We start from the raw sequence: 17,394 nt of genomic DNA on the forward strand, positions 1-17,394 counted from the left end.
TACTTTGTGGTAGAGGCGCAGTAATTGGTGCAGACTTTTACCACAACAAGAGAAGAAAAAATGTTTATGGTTGCTATGGGCCATCACCTTTATTAGGGCTGCTAGTTTGAACTTGTTCTCACACAATACAGATATGATCTGCAGAAGCATTTGGAAGCTGCATATTCTATTCCTTAGTACTCCCTGAAAGACCACCTTAAACACAGCTACATGTGAACTTTGATGTTATAAATCAAAATGCACCATGTGAAAGCTACATTATTTTGTTGTGGATTTGATGAGGGAGACAAAATGACTGGTTGCTAACGAAAATAGGAAAATTTACTTTGTGATAGAGACACAATAGTTTGTACAGACATTGATCCCAACAAGAGAAGAAAAAAGGTTTATGGTTGCTATGGGCCATCACCTTTTTTAGGGCCGCTATTTGGAATTTGTTCTCACCCAATTGAGGTATGGTCAGCAGCCGCCATTAAGAAGCTGCATCTTCTCCCTTTCAGGGCTCCCTGACAGACTTCCTTAAAGCCAACGTGGTGTCATGGAACGAGCTCTGCCACATTGCTCAGACGGCGGCCCGCGGCCTCGCCTACCTGCACGAGGACATCCCGGGACACAAGGATGGGCACAAGCCCTCCATTGCCCACAGGTGATTGACATCGGCGAACTGCGGTATTTTTTTATATTTTGGCTCTCCCAGCTCTGATTTGTCGTACTGAAAGGGCGTCTTCTTTCTGTTAGGGACATCAAGAGTAAGAATCTGCTTCTGAAGAGCAACCTGACCATCTGCATCGCTGACTTTGGCCTTGCTCTAAAGTTTGAGGCCGGAAAATCTGCTGGAGACACGCACGGACAGGTACGACCGGCGAACACAACGCCACCTCATCACTTGTTGGGGCATATGGAGACTTTCACCGTGCCGGTTTTGGATCACGCAGGTGGGAACCCGTCGCTACATGGCCCCTGAGGTCCTGGAGGGGGCCATCAACTTCCAGCGAGACTCCTTCCTGCGCATTGACATGTACGCCTTCGGTCTCGTCCTATGGGAGTTGGCGTCTCGTTGCACCGCTGCAGATGGTGAGTGACGCCAACACAAACGCTCTTTTAGGGGTATTTACCGCGATTTATTCATGGGGGGACACATGTCAACAGGCCCGGTGGACGAGTACATGCTCCCCTTTGAGGAAGAGGTGGGTCAGCACCCGTCCCTAGAGGACATGCAGGAGGTGGTGGTGCATAAGAAGCTGCGGCCCTGCCTTAGGGACTGCTGGCAGAAACACGCGGTGAGCTACTGTCGTATTTTGGGCGTTTTTTCTCGGCGGAGAAGCGCAGAGGTTAAAATGTGTCCCTTGGTGTTCCTCAGGGTCTGACCATCCTCTGCGAAACCATCGAGGACTGCTGGGACCACGAGGCCGAGGCTCGCCTGTCGGCCGGCTGCGTGGAGGAGCGCATCGGCCAGATGCAGCGCCAGGCCCCCATCATCGGCCCGGACGAGATTGTTACCATGGTGACGAACGTGGACCTCCCCCCAAAGGAGTCTAGTCTATGATCAGCGACAAATCAGCTGGAGGAGAGAAACCTCCGACCCTGGTTGGTCGGTTTGATGTTTTTGGGTTTTTTTCCTTCTTTTTTTTTAGCTTTTTTTTTTTTTTTTTTTTAATCTTTAAGTGCGGGCCGCTACTTCAGGAAACACCCGCGCCCACCTCACTACATCAGTCCACGTCATTTTGATCTGTGTGCCTGAGGATTCGAGCCCGTCGCCCCCAAGCAGACGCTTGGGACGAGCCGGGAACGGCGGACGCTTTTACCACGCATCGTTTTTTACACACACACACAAGCGTGCAGGATGTTTGGCTCTCAGACTTTAACTGAACTGCATTTTAGCATTTGGAGAGGAAAACACATAAAAAGGCGGGGGAGGGCTCCGCTTTTGATGCATCGCTGTTTCCTGTGTGCGTTCCTCTGAAGAAACGGCTGTCTTTCTGCCAACAAGCAACGGCTTCTGAATGTTCATAGTGTAATGCTGCTGTACATAGTGTATCATGGACCCTGATGGTTGTTTATTAGGCGTACTTTAACCAGGGGAGGCGGGGCTTAGGGGGGGCGGGTCCATTTTCAAGCATTACGACAATTTAAAACAAAACAAAAAACGAAAAGAAAAAAAAAAAGAAAACATGAACCTCTTTCAACCAGGTATACCTCAGTTCAGACGGACTTGATCATCACCCCCTGCTCATCGTCACCTTCATCGTTTTTTTGGCCATGGGACACGCCCCCCTTACCCTCCCACTGCGATGTCTGTCAGTATTTTTTTCAATCCTTATTTTGGGTTTCCTCTCATCCCCCCCGATTTAACAAAAATTCAAAGAAACCCGACGGATTCTCTCGGGGTTTGGTGATTATTTTGGTGGGGAGGTGCCAGATTGAGGGGCCCTACCCCCTAATCCCTTCTATCATATTCAGCTGGGCCAACCTGCTTTTTAAAAAAAATATATATATATATATACATTTTTGTTTTATTTTCAGCTTGTCCTCTCTTTTCGAAACACCTCAGGAATCTTTGCTACTGTCCTCCTCACCCGTCGGGAGCTGGAACGCCTTCACTTCCTCCTGTCTGGACTCATACCACTAACCAGGTTAACTGCGGGTCGTTGGTGGAGTCCAGCTCTGCTTGATGGATTTTTCTTTTTTATTTCAGCCATAAAAAATCTGCCGGTTATGCAGTTTGGTGTTGCTCACATCGACGCTAACCACCCTGGTGCCATCCCCGCCCCGCCCTGCCCCTCCCCGCCCCTCCCCCACACATACATCAGCTCTTCTAATCGATGTCAGGCGAAACGGATGTATCAGTCACTGCCGTGACCTTTTTTTTTTTTTTTCTTTCGAGTCTTTACCTTCTCCGAGGGACGTCGAAACTCCGGTGTCGGCAGACCTGCAGTCTCTCCTCAAGCTTGGGGTGTCGGTTCCGCGCGGCGCAGTTTTACACTAAGGCTTCAAACGTGGTGAGAAAAAAAAACAGACACGCAAACAACCCCCGCCCGCCCCGCGCGAAGGAAGTCGAAGCCATCTTTGCCAACCGTAGCACGAGAGCGACGTCTGCAGCTGCTGCTTCCTCTGCCGCCGCCCTCCATGGACGATCGGCTCGGTCAGAGCTACCTCATTCGCGGTGCGGACGGCGAAACCAGAAGTCCTCCATTTTTGCCGGTTCCTCTGGGGAAGAAAAATAGCTGAAACTGCGCCGGCGGAACCAACCCCAACCGACAAACACCATTCAGGGATTCAGTACTATGCTCTTCGACGTGAGTTATATGCAACCAGTGCCGCAATCAACCGCTGCAGGAGGGACTTTCAAGACACCAGAAACTTGTAGCATCTTCATTTTTCTGACCCCGTGACCTTTGCATATTGACGTGTTGTATTTATTTTTAATTTACTGGCCTGAGGTTTTTTTTTTTGTTTGTTTTGTTTTCTGAGGTAGGGGTTCGGAGCTCAGGTGTGCAGCTCGAGGATAAGTGTTTCGTTGTTCTCGTGGTTGTTGTTCTTGTTGTGTAAGGGTGGGACGGGGTGGGCGGGGTGTGACGATTCAGGAATTCTTCAAAACGACAAAATGAACAGACAACGGACTGTGACCCGCTTAACTCTATTTGATCTACGGACAAAAGCGACCAGAGAATGAATGTTCAGCAGACGCCTGGACCTGGTTGTACAGCGCGGAACCTGACGGATCGGACCGCCGAACCGTCAAGGGCTTGTGTCTTGCGATTGTGCCCCGTCCGGTAGAAAATAGTAAAAGCTGAAAATAGTAAAAAGGTTGTTTTTTTTTTGTGTGGGTTTGAGCGCCTCTTTGTAAGCTAGCGGGCTGAGAAAACCAAAATCAAAACGTAATCAAACAAGGTGATCGCGGACAATCTCCGATCTTTGGCCACCTCCAGTCCTGCCCGCCATCTAAAGACGTCCAAACTTTTCTAAGCTTTTACGATTTTCTGCTGCGACCCCCCTCCCCCCCTTCCAGCACCTCACTTTGCTGTGCATATATTACCAGTGAAACATTTGTGTCTTGTTGCCCCGCCCCCCACTATTTTACGCAGGATTTGTACAGACATAAATACTTGTATCAACTATATACTCTGAGCTGAATCTTTATAAGTACGTGTTGAACTTCAGTGTTTCCTTCTACATTCATCGATGCTGAGAAAAGAAAACGGAAAAAAAAATTGCAACATGAATTTTACAACTCAAGAAACAATGCAATCACCCGAGGAGTTCCTCAGGGAGCCTGTTCGGATGCCCCAACGGTTGCAGTACTCCCCGTTATGTGACAACTCATTCCAGCATCTCTGTTTTTTCCCCCCTTTCGGCGGGAAATTTCGAGGGAACACTGAAACGCAGTCACCCCCGCTGCTGCGACTGCAAAGTCGGACCCACATCTGGAATTTTGACCAGGAAACCACACAAACAAACACTACAAGCGATTTTCTGACCGTACATTTCTGGAGGCTTGCGAGTGGCAGCGCTGATCCGAGATCCTCGGAGATGACGTTCTATTCCTGATACATGTGACTGTAAATTTCATGTTACTGACAAAAATGTGAAAAATGGATGAGGCGCTCTGAAACTGGAAAGTGTTGGAATGAAGACGAGCGGAGAAAGGAGACGACTGATCCCAGGTCAGCGCTGTCGCTCTGGGCTGCCGTTAGCCTGTAAGGATTTTTATCAGCCGAATTCATCCACGCGATGTAAATAAATGTGTTTTTAGATTGTGAGTGTTTTTGTCATTTTGTCACGCTTCCAGCATACTTTCACAAAGATGAGGGGAAATTGAACCACAGCAGCTTTTGTTGTTGACCTTTTAAGCCTTGTACTATCCTATGGGGTCCAGATGACCCCCCCTTACATAGACGTGTTCTCCCTACCATCGCAAAGGTGGATGAAGGTGGAAAGATTTCATGTAATCGATGAACACCAGTGAAGATCACAAATCATTGAAGAAGAAAGGTTCAGAGCACTGTCTAGTGGGTCTATATGACCCAACTCCCAATGTTAAAGTCCCTAGGATAGCACAAGGGTTAATGAAAGTGTTCCGACTCAAAAATTTGCAAAAAGGTTACACACTTGGAAATAGATTTGAACAAAAAACCACAACTAATGACAGTTGAGACAGAATTTTGGAGCCAAGTTAGCATATTTTGCCTTAATTAGCTTTCTGCTAGCTTCTAGAGCACGTTTTCAACACGTGTAGTGTTTTTGACTACATATTAGCCTAGCGGCTAGCAATATAGAATTTAGTGTGATTTCTTAAAGCAATTGAGTTTCTAGTATTATTTAGCCATTTAACATAATTTCATCTTGTAACATAGCTTTAAGTTTTTGTGTTTTTAGCCCTTTTTTTATATTTTAGCAATAACGCATTTAACTTAGTGTTTAGTTATTTTCAGCCTATTCTTGCAATGTATTTTCAACCTAATTATTTTAGTTTCTAGCTTTACTTGGCTGTAATTAGATTATAATTACCCCTTTCAAATGTCAACAATTCTATAAAGTCTCAATCAAGTACACAACAATCAATATATGAATATACCTGTTTTAGGAAAAAAACAATTAGAAAACAAATGTCAGTTCTAGTTAATTTCTGCATCATATACTTTTAAATGTTTCAAATAAAATCTACCTTATGGTATTTATAGCCCTTGTGCTATCTTATGGGGTCCAGATGACCCCACCCTTACACTGCCGTGTTCTCCCTACCAGGATAAAGGTGGAAAGATTTCATGTAATCCATGGACACCAGTGAAGATCACAAATCATTGAAGAAAAAAGATTCAGCGCACTGTCTAGTGGGTCTAGATGACCCAACTCCCAATGTTAAAGTGCCTAGGATAGCACAAGGGTTAGTCTAGATCTTAAAGATCATAATTGGTTTAAAGCCGTAATAAGTTTCGAGGTTTTCTTTAAAGAGATTTCACAGATTACCACTAGATGGCAGCATTTAGCTGTGAAAAACTTCACTTATATATTCTAAATCCAGAACTTTAAAGTTGATATAAAAAAAATAAAACAAGGCCATATTTTATCGTTTTATTAAATAGATATATTAAAAAAAAAAAAACTCTTCAATGGAATTCAACAGTTTCCTCTGAGGTGTTTTGTGGGTTTAGGCAAAAGCCGACAGGGCCCACTGCTTGATGTCGGTGGGGCATTGTGGGTACTTCTGCAGCGCCTCCATGATCTGGCTGCGGTCCACCATGAGCCTCATCATCTGGTACTCCCTCTGGGTTTTAGGCGAGCCGTCGACGGGCCGGACGAGCTCCAGCTGCTGCAGGTGCTCGAACCCCTGCAGACAAAGCGGACAAGGCCGAAGTGGGTGACACCTGGACAGTTAAAATTCCTTTGGACGGCTGGAAGAGGTCTCACCTTCACGATGACGGGCGGGCTGAAGTTATACATGGAGTTGGACTTGCGCTGCAGGAACTTTTTGAACTCTGAAAGCACAAACGCTCCGGGTTCTGTCCTGTCGTCGCACGTTTGGAGAAAAATGAGTCAAAGTCTGTACCGTTATGGACCATTTGCAGGTTGAAGGGCTCTCCTTCGTAAACATCGTTGAGGTGTTTCATGGCGATGATCAGGCACAGCTCCACAATGGACAGACCTAAAGGCCAGCCGTTAGACGTGACTCGGGTAAACTGACGTAACCAACAAACGTCGACAGATTTTACCGTGCAGCATGTTGGTCTTGCAGTCGGCGAGGCAGAGGCGGCTGGCATCCAGCAGGTCTGAAGCTTTGATGGTGGGTTTGGCGAGGGTGACCCGGCTCAGACACAACATCTGTAACTTTAGAGTTATAAACGACTGACAATAATTAATATAAGGACAGTGGCGTATCCCTTACCAGGAGCACGTGCAACGACCGAAAGTCTTTGCTGCAGTCAAAGTGTCTCTGCAAAACGTCCTGAACAGACTTGTCCTCGATGAGATTCTAAGGAAGAAAAACTAAATGTTAGTCGTCCTAAATCAGGTCTCCAGAGGTACCAAGTCCATAGCAACCATTGAAAATGTTTTACGTCTCTGGCTGATGACCAGGTGAAACAAGTTTCATATCTCTATCCTTAAATAAATATCAATGCTTTCCATAGCAACCAATACTTAAGCTTGTCAGACAATGTTGCATTCAGCTCGACACGAGCATGAACCCTTTAACGTGGGAGCTGTCGCCGGTGACATGAAAATAGCACAATTAACACATAATTAACGGAATTGGGAAACGGATTGTGATGCGGAGAAAAAGCAGCTTTGCAAATGATGTTTGCACCAATATGCAACTTTTTCCCCTGAGTCAAAATCAGCCGATTTACATTGATCGCATAACTAAAGATCAAAAATAGTTGCACCGACCAGAGGTCTTTGGTGCAATTAAGTTTTTCTGCCAAATGTCTTGAACACTTATCCTCACTCAAAATTAAGCAAGACAAAAAAACAAACTAAATCAGTGAATTTTACCAGATCATGTTTCCACAGGCTCCCTAGAGGAATCAAGTCCATAGCAACCATAGATTTTTTCTTTCTTTCATGTTTTGGGCTGATAAACAAGTACGACACGTTTCATATCTCTATCCTAAAATATGTGTGAAAAGTTTCCATAGCAACGACTATTGTTGCCTGCTACACAATATCAAATGACACATTGTTAGATTCTTGATCACCTAGTGAAACATTTCACTTGGTTTACCTTTACACTGGCGTTCCACTCCTGAGCGAACCTGCTGTCGCAGAAATCATCGGAGAGGCTGAGCTGGGCCCGGACTCGGTCCAGGTACTGACTGAACGTCAAGCCGCTCAGCAGGTGGATCTGTCGGTGAGAAAACCTGGACTTCACCCGCTTCTCTAGCAGCTCCAGGACATCCTGAGAAGACAGGAAGACGTCAAAGGGGTGCTACTCTTCCCTGACGAAAAAGTAAAAAAAAAGAGACCCACCAGCCTGCAGGTGAGTCCCACCACGGCGACGGGCGCCTGGGTGGACTGCGACACGTCAAACAGGTTGTAGAGCAGCGTTTGGTTCTTGTGGTGGGCGAACAGGTCGAACTCGTCCAGGACGAACAACACGGGGCGGCTGCTGGTGCGATCACCTGACGGAACCACAAACACAACCAGAGTGCTGGAGAGGACCGGATTTCACCGTCATCCACTTAAATTTAACCCGTCCAACCTTTCTTCAGAGCTTCCAGCAGGAAAGCCAAATTCTCAGCGAAGCTTCCCTGAAACGGGGAAAAAAAAAGAAAACATTTTTGGATCCGATTTAAGGCAAAAATGGCCGCCAAACTAAAAAGAAAAACATACGAAAACTTTCTCTCCAACGACGTTCTCCAGGTGGAGCTGCCTGGTTATTTCTTTAAGTGCAATTCTGTCGTCGGTCTGTAGGAGGCCTGGAACAAAAAACAAAAACAAAGAAAATTACTAAATTACTAGAGGAGCAGGCAGATTTGGAGGACACAAAGTCGCAATTACCGTTAAGGTGGACCTGCAGAAGGTTTTCCTGCACCTCCTTCTCCTCCAGCAGCTCCTGCAGAACGCTCCTCAGCAGCTGCGCAAACGCAGACGCCGTCAGACAACCAGCACTGCCCACCCTCAGCACCCCTCCCTCGCCGCCTCCTCACCGAGCTTTTCCCCGCTCCCCTCGGCCCGACGATCAGCACCGAGTTGCTCTCCCCGTAGACAGCGGTGCGCCTCAGCAGCTCCTCCAGGTGCCTGTATGGGCGGAGCTTCAAGTGAGCTTTGACAAACGATGGGGGGTGGGGCACCAAACTAGGTCGGCGCCGTCAGCCTGAACTGGGTCACAGAGCTGCGGGTCGTCTTTGCTTTAATCAGACACATAGCTAAAATAAAAATAAAAACCCACTTGTGTTGAGCTCCAACTCCATCGAGTCCTTTGGCTAGTTTTTGCTGGCAGTATCGCTCCCTCAAGATCCGTTGAACCTAGAAATTCATAAAAACACAAACAAATTCATTAAGTTCCAAGTCACTACCACGCAAACTCAAGGTTTAAGGAAGGGATACAAGCCTGTGTGATGCATTCTCCCAGGGGCTGATGGGAGATTTTCCCTTTCCTCTTACTCATGATGGCCTGACGAGAAAAAAGTGCTTTGTTAATAAAGTTTGATTTAAATCAAATGATCAGACTTTGAAGTAAACAAGTTAAAACGTTAAAATGATCCCTTTAAGTATCCCACCTGACGTCACATTGGAAGCCGAATTGTAAATAAAGTTTTATGTATCAAGAATGAAGTCTTTTGTGTTTGTAGACATATAAACCCCGCCCAAAAAAAGGAATTTCTATATTTAAAGAAATGTAAACAGGAAGTCCGATGTTCCTAGTGCCGGGTAGATACTGTAAAACATGTTGCGTTGCTGTTGTATGAAAAGGGCTTTATAAATAAAGTTTGATTTGATTCCAATGATTGGGCTTTGAACATGTTAAACCGTCAAAATGAAGCCTTTAAGTGAATTTGCTGAGGTTATAATGTCAGCCGAATTGTAAATAAAGTTTTATTTATCAAATATAAACAGCGCATTCCGTTTCTAGACGTAAGAAATACGTCGTGGGAAAACATTATTTTAATGTAACCACATTTAAAACGGAAGTTCGGCTATTCGGTGATCCTGCTGGAGATGAACCTAAAAGAAACATCACGTTGAAGAAAAAAACACCCCCACGTGATCACGAAATGTTGAGAAGTTGAGCACAAAAAGTTGCATTTAGTAAACAAAAGTTGTTTACACTCACGCGGCTCCAGAAAACACCAAACAGTAGCCCCCCGGAATCTTCCCGCGACTTTTGCGACACACGAGATGACTACTTCCGGCATGGGCTGAATCTCCGGTCTCTGATTGGCTGGAAGAAAACTCGTGATTGACTGAAAGCGGATGAGTATATTTTTTCTTTAAAATAAAGGTTAGTAAAACGCTTTAAAACATCAGAAACGGCATTAAAATATGTAAATAATTGATAAATAATAATATTATAATGTTGTTTCAAACAGAAGCATGGTTTGTGAGTTTTCTCAGTGCTGTGTCCGTTTTTAAATTACATTTAATCTAAATCCCATGATGACTTTTACTGATTCATTTTCATTGGAAATGTGCAATTTCTTTTTTTTTTTAATTGGTTTTATTACCAAACTAAGAAAAAAGTTTGGGAAAAAAATAATAATTTTGGGGGGTCTATTTTTCATTTTTTCTTTATGATGCAAATAAAAGAGATTATCTCGATGTAAACACAGATTTATAAAACATAAAAATTTACTTTATTTTGTTTAAATATTTTAATTTTGTTGTTAATGACTAGGGAAAAAAACAAAGTAACAAAAAAGAACAAAAATCAAAGAAAACCAGTTAGCTTTTTTTGCCACCTTTTTTATTTTTACCTTAATGCTTTTCTTCTTTAATGTCCCTTTAGGAGCTCCGTAGAATTCTTCTGAGCTACCAGTCTACGTTCATATGACCACTTCCAATAAAAAGTCTATGTAAACAGGTGTAAATGCATGTGACAGGCCTCCAAGTTCAAAACATAAATAGGCAAGTTTTTATGGCCATTTTTGGGCTCGACTAACGAAATGTTCATTGAATGTGTCTTAAAGCGGGTCAAACTTTGACCAATCGGGGCCCTCGGATCTGGTTGTGATGAACAAACGGCGTCCCTTTTGATTCATGGAAGAATTAACATGTTGAAAAGTCTTTCATACCGGAATAGAGCTGTGCTAGAAAAAAAACAAAAAAGAATTCCCAAGATTCGCACCACTTCAACATTTTGCACTAACCCACTACCAACTGTAGATGGCGCACATGCGCTAGTAAACAGTGAACAAAAAAAAGTAGAGGAAGAATCCCTCCCTGCTTGTCCATTGTGAAAACCGTGGGCTAGACGCACGTTTAAGAACTTGCATTCAAGTAACCACATCCAAAAAAATAAAAGTGTATAAACACGTATTTCGGACTTCCAAGTTTAAAACGTTCCCATTTACATAGAGATGCGCAAATTTCTACAACCATGGGCTAAATGACCAATTCGTCATTTCGCGCTAAGCCTCTTTCAACTGTAGGTGGTGGTAAGGCGCTAGTCAACAGAAGCCCCTTCTCGCTAGTCCATTGTGAACATTGTGGACTAAACGCGTGTTCAAGAAATCACGTTTAGCCTTTTCTTTTTCTTTTTTACACTCGCCACACCTCCCTCGGCAATTTGCATTCAAGAGGCCACTTCCGATAAAAACTCTACGTAAATGTGTGTCGATGCACGTTTCGGGTTTCTGTGTAGCTACGCAAGTCTTTACGACCATTTTTGTGCTGGACATGCTAAACTTGAACGCATGTTGCAAGTTAAAGTGGGTCCAACTTTGGCCAACCAGGGACTCTTATTTGGTCGTGACGTATGGACGGCGTCCAGTGCGAACACCGTCGGCTAAACGCACATTCTAGAACTCGCGTTCAGCACGTTTTTGAACGCTTTGACTGACCGTAGCTTTAAGCTACGTTCACACCGCCCTCAGCAACGCGTGTTCAAGCGACCACTTCCAATGAAAACTCCATATTCCAATGCAAAAGCTTCATCCATGCAATATGCACAAAATGTACGTGTTGGCTGTGTGACACGGCCTTTAGGTGAATGTGAGCTGAAAAGCTCTGACTTCCCCTCATCCTCAACATCTTCAGCGTGTGCGGTTAAAGAAAAAATAAAAACAAGGATGAAAGATAGCAACAAAAAAAAAGGGCATCAAGACTGAGTGATGTGAGGACCACGCCGCTCTGAAGGTCAAAGCTGAGGCGTGTCCGCCAGCAAAAGCACAGCCAGGCGTCCACGCCGTATTTTACAGTAATGGGACCAGACGAGTGCGAGCGCAGACATGTGAGGCTTTACGGTGCTTCTGTCATCCGTCTAGAGAGGAAGAAGCTGCAGGAGGGGAAAAAAACCTGCAGCTGAGCTGATTTATAGCATTGAAAAAAACACTTTTTCATTAACTATTCATCAACACATCATATTATTATAAATGCTTACATGCAACGTTGTCAAAATCATCCCATTTAAATAAAATTACAATTTTTGGATGCTTTTATGAATGTTTGTTTATGTGTTAATGTCAATGGTTTCTTGTTTTTATAAAGAAAATACACGTGTAAAAAAAATGTTCTTGAATTACTTATTTGTTTCATTATGAAACCAATTCAAGAAATTCTAGCAGAGGGTGGGGGTGGGGGGTTGTGGGGACAGCAGGTGAATCGCGCAGGGATTGTAAATAGGTAAAACCCACTGCCTGTCACTCACTGCAGCGTGTGAGTGTGTGTTTGGCTCCAGGTCCGCATGTGAGCAGTCTGTCTCACATCTACAAAACATTCATACCAACCTAAGATCACGTTTAAAGTCTCAACGCCTGCATGAAGCAGAAACTCACCACGTAAACCAGACTAGACCATCAGCAAAACTACCACGAGAAATACTCATCATTTATTAGAAACAGCATAACAATGGTATTAAAAAGAATCCACAGACTTATTGTACTTTAAAAATGTTGAAATTACATCAAATGCACACATTCACTTGTATTTTAGTTTTAAACATATTGTCGCGGACTGAGTTGGATGGCTGTTGGGCCGCGTTAAAAGTTCTGGAGTTCATTGACCGCATCAAGCAGAGAGCTGATTGGCTCTCAGTTCTGTCGCTCAGCCTGTTGTTAGGTAGTTTGGACCAATGGGGTTCAGCTATGGGCCGAATAAGGGAAAGGGGAGGGCTGCAGCGGGAGCAGGGGAATATAAAGTTGGGAGACGCGCTCTCGTCTCGTCTCGGCGGGAGAGATTCAGGAGTTGCTGAATTAATTGTTCGGCGTTTGTTGTGGTCTGCAGTAACCCGAATAAAGAACCTTAAAAGAGGTTAAGTCTCCGTGCCTCAGTGTGGGAAAGGGACACTACATTATTGTATGGCTCTTTCGAAATTACATTTCAAAATATGTGGCGTTTATGGCTCTCTTGGCCAAAAAGGTTCCCGACCCCTGCCCTATAGGGACACTGAAGAAGGAAAGAAAATTAAAGAAAAAAAAATAATAGTGATTTTGTAATTACTTTAATTTTTTTCTCATAGTAAAAAGAACACAATAATAAAAAAGAAATCAAAGTTTAAAAAAAATGACAGGGATAAGATTTTTGTTTTTCGATTTTTAAATATTTTTTTTTATTATTTGGATTTTTTTTTCTCTTCAGTGTCCCTTTAGGGTCTCCGTAGAATTCCCAGCCTAATTCCTAACAACTAAAAAACTTTAAAGTAGTGCTCAGGAATTGAGCTTGAGGGTCCTGCGCAGTATCTTAGCTGTTCCTAGCACTGCGCTTTTCTGGACTGAGAGGTCTGAAGTCTTTCCATGTATCTGTTGTAGCCACTCCTCCAGCTTGGGGGTTACTGCCCCGAGTGCTCCAATTACCACAGGCACCACTGTCACCTTCACTTTCCAGGCTTTCTCCAGTTCTTCTCTGAGTCCCTGGTATTTCTCCAGTTTCTCATGTTCCTTCTTCCTGATGTTCCCATCGCTTGGCACTGCCACATCCACCACAACGGCTTTCCTCTGTTCTTTATCCACCACTACAATGTCTGGTTGGTTCGCCATTACCATCCTATCAGTCTGGATCTGGAAGTCCCACAGGATATTTGCCCTCTCATTCTCTACCACCTTCGGAGGTGTTTCCCATTTTGACCTTGGGGTTTCCAGTTCATATTCTGCACACATGTTTCTGCATATTATTTCAGCCACTTGATTGTGGTGCTCCATGTATGCTTTACCTGCCAGCATCTTACACCCTGCAGTTATGTGCTGGATTGTTTCAGGCGCTTCTTTGCACAGCCTACACCTTGGGTTATGATGATGACATATATTATAATGGACGTAAATGAATGGGCCGGGTCTATGATATGTATATATAGTAGTTATTATAAAATATGTCAAAAGTTTATTTAAAAAATCTTTATTGGATAAAACTTTATTGAAAAAAAAAAGAAAAAACACCCAAACTTTCTCGTTTGCTCATCAATTGCGTTCATTTTAAGTTTAGTCGTTTGTCAAATGTAAATAAATGTTAGTAATCAGATGACTGCTCTTATTCTGCGTTCATAAAACGTTGTAATTTTTCTCTTGGACGCTTTTTAAATGCTTTCTCTACACTATGCGCGCCCCCGACTGCGCGCTCTGGAGGAAACGTGCATCACCTCTCGCATCTGCTTGCTGCTCCTGGCCCGCATGCGCAGTGCGGCTCTCCATCATTTCCAATATCCCAGTGTAGGAGAACCAGCAGAGGCACAGAACTAATGGGTAGGCTTCTTATTCCTATTTTTCTTTAGCGCGGAGGCGGCGTTCCGCTCTCAAACTTCCCCGTTTCAGCCCCGGTTCGTGTTCTCGGTTCGGTCCGGGTCCTAACGGCTGCTTCACGGTGTCATTTGACTGGAGCTTTGGCGGCTGAAAAGCGTCTGCCTCTGCAAACGCAACGGGTTTGCACGGCTCTTAGTTAGCATGCTAAGCTAACCTAAGCTAACTCGGCCTGGCCCCGGGCCTAGCCTGGGGTTTGGGTTCGACACCCACCGTGGGCCCTTCTTGTTTTTACCTCGGCAGATTGGGAGACGGAATATGGGCTGCTGGCTCGTTGAAGCGTTCGAGTCCGGTTTCGGTTCGCCAATTAAAGATTCGGGAGAAGGACCCCCCCCCCTCCCCCCGCGCGGCCGAGTTGTCCGTCCGATTCATTTTCGTTACAACAAGCTAGTAGCAGGCTAGCTAGCTAGCTAGCCAGACAGCTGACGCTCGCTAACCCCCCATCTAGCCCAGCAGACGCGGGCAGCGCTGCACCGAAGAGCGGCTCGGCCGGGACAGACGACCCGCCGCCTTCCCCCCCCCAGAGGCCGACACTCCTCCCCCGCCGAGCCTGACCCGCGCGCCCGCCTCGGCTCACGTTACGGTCACGGCAGCCGTGAGTGTTGACGGGGCTAGCGTCTGCCAGGCTAATTGGCTATTATCTTTTGACACCTCCGGTTGTTTTGGTGCCGCACAAAAGCGTCCGTCGAGGACCCCCCCCCCCCTCCCCCACCTGCCCCCTCCGGGTCTGAGCGCAGAACGCCGCGCTAGCTGCTGGTGTTAGCTGTCAACCCTGTGACGGCGGCTGCGGGACGTCCGCAGCCCGGGGACGGAGCCCGAACCTGGAAGTGCTGCACGGCTGCAGTTCTGATGCCGCCGCGCTCGCGGGGTGGGGGTGGAGTGGGGGGAGAGTTGCCCCGCCGAGCAGCCGGGTTGCGTGTGCTGCGGTTCTGACCATTTACGATGAGGGATGCTGCTGCTGCTGCTGCTGCTGCTTTGCATCCGATGCGGTGTGCGCGCACGTGACGGTCCCGTAGATGCTTCCGAATCCCCGCGTCTGCGCTCGGATGGAGGAAAGTGACTCACCCGTCTGTGTTTTCATTCCGTTTTCGAGCAAAATCCACGCATTTCCATTCGTTTGAAACCAAGTAAACGCCCTTTTTAATGCAAGTTGAGGCAGTTCGTCATGTAAAAATACTTGAAAGCAGCATAACAAAGGTTTAAATTGCAGTTAGAAGCAGAAAAACAAACCATCTCCTATATGTGAGGTGAAGAATCGGCGTCATCTCAAGCCACTTTGTTTTGATTAATTGACGGATTTCATGTTAGTAATTTTTGCGTTAACTCTTGTGTTGAAATTGCAAATCAGACGATCCGTGAACTTTGTTGCCTGAATTTGTTGGCAATCATTTTAGACAACAATCTGTGATTTTTCTTTCATTGATTTTTGTCAAGTTCAGATGATGATCTGTTATTTTTTCGTAAAAGTCTTATAGGAATCATTAATTTCAGATGATACTCTAAATTTTTGTTGCGTAAACTCTTTTGTTGAAATTGTTCATTTCAGACAGTCCATGAACTTTGCAGCCTGAATTTGTTTGTTAGAAATCAATAATATCCAATAATCTCTAATTCTTGCGTAAACTTGTTCATTAAAATCGCTAATTTTAGACAAACGGTGACAATCACGATTTTAGACGATAACTAATTTCAGACAATCAGTACATTTTTGGATGTAAACTCCTTTGCTGAAATTGTTAATTTCAAACAATCTGTGAGCTATGTTGCGTACATTTGTTCGTTAACATTTGTAATCTCCAAAAATCTGAGTCTTGCGTAAAGTTCTTCATTGAAATCGTTGTTTTAAGAGAATATACTGATTTTTCTTGCGTAAACTCTTTCGTTGAAATTGGTCATTTATGACGATTCACGAACTCTGTTGCATCAATTTGTTCGTTGAAATGAATAATGTTAGACAATCATCTGTGAAATCGTCACTTTCAGATGATAATCCATTTTAGCGTAAACCATTTTGTTAAAGTCATTCCTCTCAGAAAATAATCTGGGAATTTTATTGTTTTAACTTCTTCATTGAAATTGTTCATTTCAGATGATCCATAAACTTTGTTGCATACACTTGTTCGTTGGAAATCAATAATTTCAGACAATCTGTGTTTCTTGCATAAACTTGTTTGTTGAAATGTTAAATTTTGGAGAATCGTTGGAATCGTCACAATTTCAGACGATACTTTGAATCTTGTTGCGTAAAGTCAATTGGGGAACTTGTTAATTTTAGATATTTAACCAGTGAATTTTTTTACTTGTTTGTTGAAATAGTTGATTTTGGACAATAGTTTATGAATTTAGTTGCAGTATCGTCTTCCGTGAATCCGGTAATTTTAGACAATTGTTGAAGATTTTTTTTTAAAAATTTTTTGCGTAAACTCATTCATTGAAATTGTTCATTTCAGACAAAACGATACCTGATGAATTTTGTTGTTTGATCTTCGTCTGTCGAAATTGGTACAGTCAATTTTTGTTGTGTTAATTCATTCATCAAAACTGTTAATTTTCCGACTATACGCAGTGAATCTTTTCTCATGAACTTGTTCGTAAACCCCCCCCCTGCTTCTGCTTTCGGCCCATCTTCATCTTCAGACTCTTCGTACGCTGCCGGCTAGTGTTGGGCAATGTCCCTTAAATTGGCAGTTGACGATGTTTGCAGTAAACCATCGGGATGGACGATGATATCATTGCGCGGGGTGGGGCGGGGGTGGGGGGTGTAATATTTTTTTATTTTTCGTTATTATATAATTATCATTTTACTTCATTTATTTTATTTCCCAGGGGTAGTCCACTCCTGCACTTGATTAGTCGAGTGGACCTGTGGACCGAGCGACCGTGTCTCTGAGCAGAGCAGACGGACTTTGTGTTTGAGGGGAAGGAAGGATGCTTTGTTACGTGTGCGCTATGTGTGGGAGACTTCGGACTGCGATCCGTCCCGCAGCTCTAGGCGAACGAGCTACCGAAC

The 17,394-nt window shown here is 44.4% G+C and overlaps 3 protein-coding genes across 7 annotated transcripts in view; 2 read left to right on the forward strand and 1 right to left on the reverse strand.

Moving 5' to 3' along the window:
• acvr2a (activin A receptor type 2A) overlaps nt 1-4,760 on the forward strand; it is a 47,758-nt gene extending 42,998 nt beyond the window's left edge. For both annotated transcript variants that reach the window (XM_023964076.1, XM_004066368.4), the window contains 5 exons: nt 501-646; nt 739-853; nt 936-1,074; nt 1,150-1,280; nt 1,361-4,760. In XM_023964076.1, coding sequence (XP_023819844.1) covers nt 501-646; nt 739-853; nt 936-1,074; nt 1,150-1,280; nt 1,361-1,546 — 717 coding nt within the window. In that variant the 3' untranslated portion in view covers nt 1,547-4,760. The remainder of the gene's footprint in view (nt 1-500; nt 647-738; nt 854-935; nt 1,075-1,149; nt 1,281-1,360) is intronic.
• Nucleotides 4,761-6,057: 1,297 nt separating this feature from the next.
• orc4 (origin recognition complex subunit 4) lies at nt 6,058-9,900 on the reverse strand. Of its 3 annotated transcripts, none has more exons than XM_023964089.1 (14): nt 9,773-9,900; nt 9,050-9,112; nt 8,888-8,964; nt 8,646-8,736; nt 8,497-8,572; nt 8,329-8,414; nt 8,198-8,246; nt 7,966-8,117; nt 7,721-7,894; nt 6,884-6,970; nt 6,711-6,819; nt 6,548-6,643; nt 6,409-6,476; nt 6,058-6,328 (listed from the first exon to the last, which is right to left on the reverse strand). In XM_023964089.1, the coding sequence occupies exons 2-14, from the start codon at nt 9,104-9,106 to the stop codon at nt 6,149-6,151; spliced, it is 1,302 nt and encodes a 433-aa protein (XP_023819857.1). In that variant the 5' UTR covers nt 9,107-9,112; nt 9,773-9,900; the 3' UTR covers nt 6,058-6,148. The 3 variants fall into 3 exon arrangements, with proteins under 3 accessions (XP_023819857.1, XP_023819861.1, XP_023819868.1); XM_023964093.1 differs by having other exon boundaries at nt 9,767-9,870; XM_023964100.1 differs by lacking the exon at nt 9,773-9,900 and adding an exon at nt 9,664-9,682.
• A 3,911-nt stretch (nt 9,901-13,811) lies between these two features.
• Nucleotides 13,812-17,394, forward strand: part of mbd5 (methyl-CpG binding domain protein 5) — a 33,448-nt gene continuing 29,865 nt past the window's right edge. Inside the window, exon 1 of one of the 2 annotated variants that reach the window (XM_011481374.3) lies at nt 13,812-14,330. The gene's annotated coding sequence lies outside the window, so the exon portion shown is untranslated. The remainder of the gene's footprint in view (nt 14,331-17,394) is intronic. The other variant, XM_011481371.3, reaches the window with a different exon arrangement.

The sequence above is a fragment of the Oryzias latipes genome, chromosome 2, assembly GCF_002234675.1.
Source record: "Oryzias latipes chromosome 2, ASM223467v1".
Lineage (NCBI taxonomy): Eukaryota > Metazoa > Chordata > Actinopteri > Beloniformes > Adrianichthyidae > Oryzias > Oryzias latipes.